The sequence below is a fragment of the Borostomias antarcticus genome (assembly GCF_949987555.1).
Source record: "Borostomias antarcticus genome assembly, chromosome: 1".
NCBI classification, from domain to species: Eukaryota; Metazoa; Chordata; class Actinopteri; order Stomiiformes; family Stomiidae; genus Borostomias; species Borostomias antarcticus.
In genome coordinates this window covers 54,247,044-54,259,340 of record NC_140234.1, presented here as the reverse complement: position 1 = coordinate 54,259,340, position 12,297 = coordinate 54,247,044, and the positions used below count along the sequence as shown (strand labels likewise).

General features: G+C 45.6%; 1 protein-coding gene across 4 annotated transcripts in view; it reads right to left on the bottom strand.

Annotated features, from left to right (window-relative positions):
* The window catches only part of ncam1b (neural cell adhesion molecule 1b), a 110,525-nt gene that overhangs the window by 13,662 nt on the left and 84,566 nt on the right, over positions 1 to 12,297 (bottom strand). For 3 of the 4 annotated variants that reach the window (XM_084442058.1, XM_084442061.1, XM_084442060.1), the window contains exons 8-13: positions 11,070 to 11,212; positions 10,526 to 10,549; positions 3,870 to 3,899; positions 1,398 to 1,548; positions 1,076 to 1,263; positions 676 to 772 (exon numbers count right to left, since the gene is read on the bottom strand). In XM_084442058.1, coding sequence (XP_084298184.1) covers positions 676 to 772; positions 1,076 to 1,263; positions 1,398 to 1,548; positions 3,870 to 3,899; positions 10,526 to 10,549; positions 11,070 to 11,212 — 633 coding nt within the window. The remainder of the gene's footprint in view (positions 1 to 675; positions 773 to 1,075; positions 1,264 to 1,397; positions 1,549 to 3,869; positions 3,900 to 10,525; positions 10,550 to 11,069; positions 11,213 to 12,297) is intronic. The other variant, XM_084442059.1, reaches the window with a different exon arrangement.

Here is a 12,297-nt window from a genome sequence, read left to right as displayed (position 1 = left end):
AGCTAATTCTTTTAGCCACTGAGAGACTCTTGTTAGAGACATTTTCGACTGGGATTTCTATTGACTTATGGGACTGATTTTTAACTTGAACTGAACAAACTGTAATGGAGGATTGGGCTGGCCAGGTCAATAGCCAGCCGGTCGAAGCACAGGCTGTCAGCATTGAGATGATAAGTTAGGCTGGAACTGCTCTGATGATATGCAAATTCTTTCTTGCAGATATTGCACAGGACCATGCTCTTATAGAATGTCCCAACTGGGAGTTTTTTGGAAGTAAACTTTCCATTAAGGCAACAATGCTTTTGCGTGACATATGATTTAGGGTCATGCAGGTCCAAATTAAGTTTGCACGAAATTGATGAATGTGATTAATTTCCGTTAACTTTTATTAATGTGTTAATGTTTGCAGAATTAATTAATCTAATTAACGAGTTACATTGACAGGCCTTATATATATATATATATATATATATATATAGAGAGAGAGAGAGCGACAGAGAAAGAGAGAGAGAGAGAGAGAGAGAGAGAGAGAGAGGGTGGAAAATATCCCACTCTCGTATCGCAGCTTGAAAGAGATATCGATTAAAGCTACCGGTATGGAGTATGTGCTGTGTATTATAAGAAAGGCATGAGCCATGATACATTCTATAATCCATGATAAACATCAGCACTGACCAGCTTGAATGAGGATAAACTCCTTGGACTCTGTGCCTATCTCGTTGGTGGCAGTGCAGTTGTAGCTCCCGAAGTCATTCTCAGATTCTGGGGTGACCTGGAGGAGCAGAAACCGCATAAATGCATGTACAGTATGAAGGGCAGCGTGGACACCAGCGGTGTTCACATTTGTGCAACACAGCTAAGGTGACTCATGTTTTGCTCTGCTGCTGTTTGTCCATTAGAGCTGACTATTTTTATTCCTCTCTCCAAGTGTCCCCTCTGCTGCATTATTGATACGAGCCAGAGAGTCCACCCGCCGAGGAAGTGAGGGAAAACTCTGCCATTCTCGTCTATGCGCATTCAATCTTGATGACTGGAGGAGCATGTTATTTTGGTCTGTGTGTGTGGGTGCACCTACTTCTAGGTAGCTGGCCTCGGGGCTGTTGAAGACTCTGATGTTGGTGGTGTTTGGGTTGGGCAGCTGCAGGCCGTCCCTCAGCCACTGTGTGGAGACATCGCTGGGGTGAGCCAGGACCTCACAGCTGATGTTGGCGGCGTTGCCCTCCCACGTGTACACGGTGACGGGGCCATGGATCTTCGGGGCGTCTGGGGGAAAAGACACCGTTCACTAGAATAAGTCCTACTTGTCTCACCTTTGTAACCTGCCACCAATAGCGGCTAATCAAAAATGGTGGAAACACTTCACAAAAAAGCAGGAGGGTGTGGGGGGGGTATCTTACAGCGGACTTCCAGGTAGGCGGGCCGGGCGTCCTCTCCGATGGCGTTTCGTGCCGTGCAGAGGTACTGACCGGCGTCGGTGTACTTGGCGTACTTCAGCGTGAGGGAGGAGAGACGGGCGTCGCTCCTCGTCACCACATTGCCGTCGAGGCTCTGCAGTGGGGCGGGAAGACCCAGGAGTCAAACACGCGGCAGGTGGAGACCGCGCGGAACACTAATGAACCTTGCATCCCTTTGATGTAACACGATAACGGAGCGCAGATGTCACATCATGCAATATTGGATTCAGTAGATGAAACAGACCTGGTGATTTAATTAACTGTGTTCTCCGACAAGATAAGTCTTATCACTGCCGCGTGGGTGTGTGTGTGTATGAGACCAGGAACACACTATCGAGTGGCGAGGTCTGATGTAACTTTCTAAGCTTTACGTTAGCATTTCCGCCATTGTGGGGTGTAGTCCAAAATCCCCATGGGAAAAACATACTTTATTTTGGGATTTTTTTTGTGCAAATTCCACTTAATTTTCCCAAAGGGATTATTGGACTACAACCTACAATGGTGGAAATGCTAACTTAAAGCCTACAAAATGATGACATCACCACACCACAACACTTTACAAGAGATACTGTAAGTTGGATGCAAAAGAAAGCACTGACGGTGGCAGCTTTTCACACAATTGTTGTGGAGCTGAAGTTGGATCAAATCTGTAGAGGCAGTCTTCTGTATTTAGGTGTCACTTGCTCCTGTGACATGCTTCTGAAGGGTGCCTGGGTGTGCTGCTCGCACTTTTCCATTTATACTGATGCTGCTGAGTGTTCCACTTTTTGTGTGAGGAATTCAACAGCTCATTAATAAAGGATTCTAAGCGCTGAATTATTTGTGTAAACCACTGAACAGTCTGCTGCTGTATAGTACATGCAAGGGCCTCCTGTAGGCCTCCCAGCACTGTAGCCTACAGTACTGTACATGAGTCATGAATCCACTGTCAACAGCATTACATTAGTGCCTACACAGCAAAAAATGCTTTTCTGAAATGAGATAGTCTCCAAATTTGATAAGAAAAACTCTTGAGATATTCCAAGGCACTGCATTTGGGTAGGGTGAGTGTCAGCAGTCACAGGACCTTGACAATTCTTGACACAGAAACAGCTAAAATGATGAATGGGTGTGTGTCCCATGATACCCGCACTTCACTATTGGCAGGCAGGGAGGCTAAATAAACAGGCAGGCGCACAGAGCCTCTTTGGTGGGGCTGAACACCGGGCCCCTGGCTCTGGAGCTGCCACTCTCTATTCCTGATGTGTGTGGTGTGGTGTGGTGTGTGGGTGTGTGTACGTGTGTGGGGGGGGGGGGGGGGATGACAGTCCAAATACTCTACTAACTCCCTTTTACAGTAGGTATCCCAGACCCCTCTGGGTGCCTCTTTTTTTCTTTACATGGCTTTGATCCAGCGAGCGGCGAACGATAGCACCAATGCTCCTGTGCAAACTCTGTTTGGAGGGCCCAGGCTGGGGGGCCTGGTAAGAGTAGCCCTCTTTAGCTTGTACTCAAACTCAATAGAGGCAGCACGTCTGGGGCATTAATTATGCCTGAGGCGAAGCAGGGCTGGGGAAACACTTACATAACGCAGTCCCCTTTCATTCTCACACAACCCACACCCCTGCACCTTTCCCAAACACTGACAAGGCCAATTACATCACCAGTGAGAGTCTGGACAGAGGAGTCTAGCTGCCTGGGACTTTCACCATCGCAAGTGCTGTGTTACCACCAATACCAACTCATGTACAGGGTCAAGTCTATCTGTATTTAAGTCATCCACGTCTCAGTACTGATGTTCCTACACTGGACTATTACTCATTATTGGCCATTGGTGTCAGGTCAAAGGGTCACCACAGCTCTCCATGACGACCGGAAGTGGAGAGTGTTAGCAGCAGCTGCAGAGACGCGACCATGAGACCCAATCCCATGTTCTCGTGGAGAAAAAAAATAATCTTTTAGTTAATTTGTAACATGAGAATGTTGATTCATTAAAGTTTCATAACTATGGTTTTCAACAAGGACGTCCTATGAATACTGCAACAGGGTAGCAGGGTTTCCTATTGGTAACATGGAGAGCGATTTTAGCTCTGTTTGAATATTTGTAGACCTTATTCCCTGGGAAGGATGGGAACACACATCCTTCACCAGTTTCTGATACCTGGGAGTAGGATGGATGAGGTGCGAGAAAAAGAGCATTCAGGTTTCGAGGAAAGAGCGAGAGAAAGAGAGAGAAAAAAAGTCTCACAATTCTCAGAAGCAAGCCGCTCTAATGAACCCGACACAGCTTTGACAGGAGTCGCTTCATCAGTTTCCATTCCTACTACCGCAACAGCAGAGGAAGGTGTTGCAGGAAGTCTAGAGCAGTAAGTGAAAAAAGAGCGAGAGAGGAGGGGGCATGGTGCGTAGGCATGCGTGTGTGCATAGAAGCTATACCTTGTGTTGCTCTGGCCGGGTCCAGGAGGCCTGTAGGGGACAGAGACAGGAGGACAAACAAAAGGCAAGCAGTCCTTAGACACGAGACCTCATCCAGGTGCAGCTGAGGTAAACAAGCCAATGCACATTGCATGCAACTGTAGAGGCGTGTCTCTTTTACCTGCTCTAAGCCATGACTCTAAATGGGCTACTGTTATATAAACGGGCATGCCGGTCAAGAAGAACGGGAAAAAAACAAAACAAGCTACATTGCATTCATATGCAGATCTACAAAGAGGCTATGATTAGCATGAGAATGGCAATAATGATGATGTAGGCTATGCCACTTATCAAACACTTTTCCGAAGCACCTTTGATGCATTTTTGGCGGGCAGCTTTTTTCGCATGCCTCTAAGTGTTTGGAGATTTGGTAGAGAACAACACAGGCACGCTGGAAGGAAATGTAGCCAGCCACACAATCCAGCTATTCTGCTCTACTGTACATCCATATTGGATGAGCTACATCATCACATCTTCAACAAAATGTTGGCCTTTCATATATCAAACTATAGGTAACCAAGATGGCAAAGCAGACAAACTGAAGCAAGAGGGCGTAGATATTCAAAGATAAAACAAAAGACTCACAGAGACATGGCTCCATCTATCATCTTTAAACCAGCTGTCATTCTCTGATTAAGGCTGGTGTGTAAGGCTATGCAATAAAACAATCAAGTGTGACTGAGAGATATCCACAGTACCGTGCTAGGCAACCGGCTACCATAGATTATTTACAAACCTACTGAATTGTCTCTGAATTCTGTAATCAAGGCCCTGAAGGCTACAGCAACAACATGCTTTACAGAGTCCCTGTGGAGGGAGGAGAAACAGGCGGCATACAAATGAAATGTGATGAGGGACGTGTGATAAATGGAAAATGGAGGGTACTGAAGTGAGACAAGTGAAACGATCAACTGCTCTCCATAAGACGCATAAGCAAGCAAGAGTCTCTGGGACCTATCGCAGGAAGAAGCCAGTCTCAACGACTGAATAAATCCAAATTCAATATTCCTTCCACACCATCCCTCCCTCACTTAAGAGCTGGCAGATGGCCAGTCGCACTGGGTTGAATTAATCTGGCTGTCTTCACACCATGCTAACTGGCACCGGAATCTTCTGGAGCTGCAGCTCTCAGCATAGACATCAAAGATCTAGGACCTGACTGTTATGTGGTAAACTGTAGTAACACACTTCACATTCTGTGGCGTTAGTGGAATATTGCTTCATTCTAAGCTGTATTCCCCCTTTCTTTAGGCTAAGCGAGATATCTCTTTTTCAGGGAGCCCTGTGTGGTGCTGCTGGTGGTCTTAGATTGGTTCTAGAGCTCACTAGGGTGAGACAAGACTGTCACAGGAGTGAGGGGGGTGGGGAGAGACGTCCTGCATATGATCACAGGACGGCAGTGGAGCTGCGTGTCCCAGAGGGGGGAGGAGGAGGAGCTGCTGCCCAATTAACACACACAGCACAGGCAGCCTAATGGGCTGGAACAGCCTAGCCCAACACTGCCTGCCCGTACAGTAATTGGCTTGACACGTATGACTGTCAAATCCATGAAGGTGTTTATTTTAACTAGACAAAACGACAATGCACAACAAACAAACAGCATGTCCATGTGGCGAACGGTAAATACTGTGGCATGGAATCATTTCTGTAAACAAGCACATGCTCTGCACAAACATTGCCTATGCCCCCCCTCTTCGACACACATGATGTCACTGTGGGTCGGGGGAGGGAAGCGATGCACAGTAGAGGAAATTCTACAGACCAAACGTGATACCACACATAAGGTCTTATCTGGATATCTCAACCCAATCCAGCCTAGACATCTTACAAAGCACACAGGACTGAGGCTGTGCTGCTATTACGGCTTTTTGATGAACCCTGACTGGCTGGTGTGTGGAAAAGTTCCATCATCAATACTGACTACCAGGCCGCATCAGAGAACAAGACCACTATTCTATGGACAAGGAAAGGCAGCATCGCACCACCCTTGGGCTGGCAGCCAGGCACGGACATGATATGAGCATTGTCTCTGTCAAAAAGCAAGGGCCTATCCACAGCAAGGGCCTACCCACAGCGAAACACAGTGCTTAGCAAAGCAGGCCCTCGCACGGACAGCATCCTTTTATAGAGCCTTCGCCCTCAACTTTTCACACAGCGGGGACGGCAGAGTTGCAAAACACTTCTTCAGCCTTTCAACATTAGTCAGGTTTAGGTCAGGCTCACAGGCTTTCATCCCTGCAACTTAGGAACAATTGAAATTATTATTTTTTCTTTATAAACTTTTGCAGCTTCTTTCCATAGCCAAAACACGGTAATAGCAACTTGAAAATTGTGGAATCAAGAATAATGTTTCATATGTATTCAAATAACCAAAGCCTTCAGTATATAGATAAAGCATGGGAAAAATTATTCATTTGCATTTCGTTCATTAAACTGTCACTCTTATCTACAACCAGTGCATTCAAATACGAGAAAACCACTCGCTGTACAATGGGTTTATGAAACTTCACTTCAAACCAAACAATATCATTGATTAAATCACAGTCCTAGGAAGAGTACCAGAGTGCCCTATTAATAATCGAAACCCAACCACATTTACTATGCATATGGCCATATGACGCTATGATGAATAGAAAATTGCATATATAAAGATTGTATGTATGTACAGTATGTATGTATGTATGTGTGTGTGTATGTATGTGTGTGTGTGTGTGTGTGTGTGTGTGTGTGTATGTATGTATGTATGTATGTATGTATGTATGTATGTATGTATATAACTGTATGCATGTATAACTGTAATGCATGTATGGTCCTCCTGTTTCCCCCCATTGGGGTATAATTGAAAAACCAATAAAGAATCTGGTCGAAACCAGGCCAGGTCCAGTCTGGCTTATATGCGTGGCTGGCTTGTTTCTGTTCAGGACTGGTAGGACAGAAGCTAGTCATGCCACTGAAATAGCTGTGAATTGAAATGATATGAAATAATTAGGCATGTAACGATTCACTCAACTCACAATGTGATGCGATTCACGATGCAGGGTTGACGATGCGATTTTCTCTAAATTTTTTTACAAGATGAACTTGCAGACAAATTATAACTGATTTTTTTTTTTTTTTTTTTTTTACTTCAAAGCTAAATCTGCCTTACAGTGGGGTAAACTGTACATTAAACACTTAAACTTGCAACTGAAATTATATTTTATCTTAAATTATGTATGATGAAAAAGTATGTGCTGTTTGTGTAGGGCACCAATCTCTTGCAACTTGTTGCAAGCTGTTTTTGTTTTGTCTGTTAACTTCTCACCCTTTTCATTTCTGGAAACAGGGAAGCCAAAATGCTTCCACACATCTGACTTGAAACTTGCGGGTGCATCCTCGATTTCGAAATCACTCGATACATCCACATTTGCCGCTGTCATGTTTCTCGTTCTGTCAGAAATAAGTGACGCATGACGCAGACGCTTCATGCAGTGAAGTCAAAAGTAGGTGGCGCCCTCTGCTGTTCAAAAAAGGGCATCGCGATGCCCTTTCATCTGCACCGATTTCAATCGTGACACAAAAAAATAGATTTTTAACTGTAATGTGAGGCATCGTTACATGACTAGAAATAATGTCTGATAAATTAAGATAGGTCTTGTCGCCTGTACACATCAGTTCCAATGCTTTCAATGCTAATCCATCACATAGGAGAGGTAGGGGTACACAGGTTTCCCGTGTGGAGTGGAGGTGAGACTCTGCTCCCTTGGGACAGAATGGGTCAGGGGCAGTGCAGAGCCCTCCGGCCAATCTCCATGCACCCACCAGACCACTCAGGGGCTGTGTGTAGGGTCCGTAGCATGGATAGTGTTGTGGTGGCGAGACTCCGCCCCCTCAGGTCAGAGCAGTTTGGGTGTAGTGCAGTTACTTCCGGGCAATCTCCATACACCCACTAGTGAAAACCGTGTGTCTCTAGCCCGCTCAGGGGCTGAGTTGTTGAGTTCATGGCATGGATAGTGGCGTGGTCGCGAGACTCCGCCCGCTTGGGTCAGAGCTGATTGTGCGCAAGTGACCTCTGGGCAATATCCATGCACCCTCTGGCGAAGACCGTAGTTCTCTAGCCCACTCAAGGGCTGAGTTGTGGGGTCTGTGGCGTGGTGGCGAGACTCCGCCCCCTCGGTTCATATTGGGTCAGGGGCAGTGGAGCCCTCTCCGGGCTACCCACCTGCCCCCACTGGTGAATACCGTGTTTCTCTAGCCCTCTCAGGGGCTGATTTGTGGGGTGCATGGCGTGGTGGCGAGACTCCGCCCCCTCGGGTCACAGCCAGTCGGGGACAGTGTATCCCGCTGAGCAGTAGTCATAACTAGACCACCGAGGATCTGGAAAATGTGCTGTGTCATAATGTTTTTGTTTTGATGTTCTGGGACCACTGCCTCTTGTGGTAGCAACATAGAACTGCAGGTTCTGGGATCACTGCCTCTTGTGGTAGTAATATAGAACTGCAGGTCAACAACACGACAGAGGAAGCCAGGGAGGGAGGGTGGGAGGGAGTGACAACCGTGTGATTTGCTATCATTGGTGCGCTGGCTTACAGCATTTTATTCCTATGGGATCTCTCCCATCCGTCTGACAAAACGAAACATTTACCTGGTAAATACATGCAAAGTATACTCTAATATATAATGGGTAATTACTGAGACACCTATACTGTATGTACAATTTCAAAACAGGAGTATTTCAAATATTCAATTACTGCACATAAATTCAATAACTGACATAGCATCACCAGGTAACCAAATAGCAACATAGCTTCTATAACATCCAGTGCCAAAATATTGTCCACATCGAGGATTGAACCCACGACCTTCGGCATGGGAAGCGCACTCCCTAATCACTACACCACCCAGGGTCTGGAAGATGTGCGGTGTCATAGTGTTTTTATTTTGATGTTCTGGGACCACTGCATCTTGTGGTGGCACAATCAGTTTGACACAGTTAATTAATCTGCAAAACAGACTGTGCATTTCCTTAAAGAAAAAAAACAAAAACGTTTTGTTCCCATGGGATCTCTCTTGTTCGTCTGAAAAAATTAAACATTTACCTGGTTAATACATGTAAAGTATAGCCTAATATATAATGGTTAATTACTGAGACACCTATACTGTATTTCAAATGTTCAATTACTGCACATAAATTAAATAACTGACATAGCACCACCAGGTAACTGCATTTTTACATAGCTTCTATAACATCCAGTGACAAAATATTGTCCACACCAAGGCTTGAACCGACGAGGTTTGGAGAGAGGGAGGGAAGGAGGGAGGGAGGGAGTGACAACTGGACATTTGCTATCATTGGTGCGCTGGCTTACAGCCACGGACAAAAAAGGAATGTAGAGGCCTGAAGGTAGTCTGCAACCTGTTCCTTTTAGAGACAAAAATAACTTTTCTACCTCAGACAGCAGTCTGGCTCAGCAGTCAAGTGGGGCCAGAGAGAAGAATCACTGTGATGGCAGTAATCCTGTACAGCTTTGGAGCAGCAACTTTGAAGTTCATTTCAATAAGCTCAACGGTGCTAGCAAAGGAGAAAGCACTGAGAGAGGTGGCTTGTGATACAGCTCGGAGTAGAAAAGCTGCAGAGTGCCACACACTGATATTACAGACACCAGTTTCACAATATTCCCCAGCAGCACCCGATCCAATAACGGCAGATCCAATGGACACTACCATGCTGAGAGCCAGTAGAACACAGACAAAAACCAAATGACGTCCAACAACTTCACCACGGGGCTGAAATGAAGAATGTGGCCCAGTCATCTCTCTCCCAGCATCCCAAATCCAAAACTACGATTAGCTACGGTAGCAGAGAAACCCCAGATGAAGACAGGCTCAAAACAATGAGCAGCCATCTGCAATTCACTCTCCTTCTGTCGTCGATACACACGCCATCTACAGATCGTTGACAATGAAACCACAACGCCAGTAACCGTGGAGGTGCCAATCCCCCCCCCCCCATCCACCCACTCTTATTCTGAACGCTAATTCCGTAAAGGCTGCTAATCATTTCTACACCCACAACTGTGAAGAGAGATGGCTGAACAACACAGAGCAGAATGCGGACGTCAGCGTTTTGCTCTCCGCCTCAACCTTGACCCCATGATGAACACAGATGAACGTGTAGAGCAGATGTGAGGAGGAGACAGACAGAGCTGCACACAGGCATGAAGCACACTCCACGGATGAACGGAGATGATCATTGGATGGCAACACAGAAATGAGGAGGTCCTTTATTTTTAAAAGCTAAGATCATTTATATGTGGTTTCCTCTGGTCTCTCTGTGGACAGGCCTGAAGGAAACCCAATGTGTTTACACCCATAACCATTTTCAATTTCTTTAAATGACCAGTGCAATGAAATCAGGATATAATTGGAAAGCATGCAACTTTGCAAATTGAATTCCCAAACCCTGATAAGATCATATCTAGGGATTTTCAAGGAATTGTGACTCAAGGGCATGGCAGAAACTTCAACAAAAAAATGTTATTTTGATTCCATCAGGGTTTTGGGCAAATTTTATCCCACAACATAATTTGCTCTATAAATTGATTTCTGTACATTTCTGTGCCACGCTGATTTCATACCTGATAGATCCTGTTTAGATGTGCCTGTAAAGGAGAGAATGTAGCGTATAAAACGGACCTTACTGGCTCCGCCCACACTACTCCAAAAACTACAGCGTGTTTCTGATAGAGCCACCCCCCCCCCCCCCCAAACACACACACACACACACATCCTTTCTCTTTCTACAAGCCTAGACTCCATAGACTCCACTAGCATAGTATATTATGGGAGAAAATTAAGGAAACCCTTACGGTCGATAAGGGGATAGGGCATGCTGCAACATTTCAAGGTAGTTCATTTGTCATATGTACAGGATACTACGGGTTCCATGTACAATTAAACGCTTAGGACCCAGATGATTAGCAGAGGCTGATAGGGGAATATTTGGTCTGAGGTGGGGGGTCAGTAACTACATAACTAACGTAGAGTACGATTCACTGGACAAGCTTCATCATAGCTGCTGTTCTTCACGGCAGTCATTACTATCCATCCTGAGGGGAGCACTGTGTCCACGAGATTGCTCCCATCAGCTATGCTGGCACGGCCTCGGCGACTGTACTGTACCTGCTCTCCCTCGGTGAACACCCGCAGGCCGAAGCTCCAGTTGATGGTGGGGGTGGGGTCACCTGATGCCTCGCACGTCAGAGTCACCTGCTCGTCCATCTCGGACGTGCTTGTGTTCACTAGGTAGGTGATCTTGGGCTTCACTGGAAATTTGCGCGCACACACACAAACACACATCACCACCTGCACTCCACTTTGCTGTTGGTCATACATTATGCTAGATCTAGTATTAGCACACAATCATATGTTTATGTAGGGATGCACAATATATCGGCAATTATATCGGCCGATGTTAGTCATTTTTTAAATTTATACAACGGCTTGTGTGAATACTTGATTTTGATTGGCCAAGACGCATTCGAGAGGCAAACATTGCATTCGAGAGGCATACATTATTTCTCCACAACGCTCGGTATATACGCCCGGCATCAAACATGTTCTTAATCAATATGCAGTTCATACAACTGACCCAAACAAGAGCCGTAGCATCCCAAACATGATATAGTGGTTGCTATAGAAACTAACTAAATTATATGCTGCGACTTTATCAGAGTTCCCTGTCTAGCAGAGCCTGAGCCTGTCTGGTCCACTTCAGCCGAGTGCGCTTGCATTAAACAAATGTTTTGCACTTGACTGAAGCACATTCTCCTGCGATTACGCACGCAGTATTATTCTTTTGGCGATCTGTTTCCAAGACAGAGATAGAAATGCAGATATGTATGTGAAGAGCAACGGATGAGTTCTAATACCTTGTCCCTCACTTAACGGCACATTCCGTCCTCGCAATTCAACTCGCAATGAACTGAATGAATGAATTGTAGCTACGACTGACAGTGATATCCATGACCTGGAAAAAAGTTTTGGATTTGGCGACAATGAGGAGTATGGCTATCATAAATCGTTAGTTCGCAACTAGATTTGACAACTGGATGATTGATATGTTGCACAGCAAATACGCAGTACATATCTATGTATTTTGTTCTCAGAATTATGTTTTCTGTTGAAAGGCCATTGTATAAGCGGGATAATGAACTCGGGGTGGGTCTTTGTGCTGTTTAAATGACCTTCGGCTACGCCTCGGGCAATTCACTACCTCCGCGTCGGTCATTTAAACAGCACAAAGACCCGCCCCTCGTTCATTATCCCTTACATATCGGTATCGGTCCGATGTGCAAAACAGCGCCGATGTGAACAGACAATTATTATTTCTGCCTACTGTAGCTGCTAT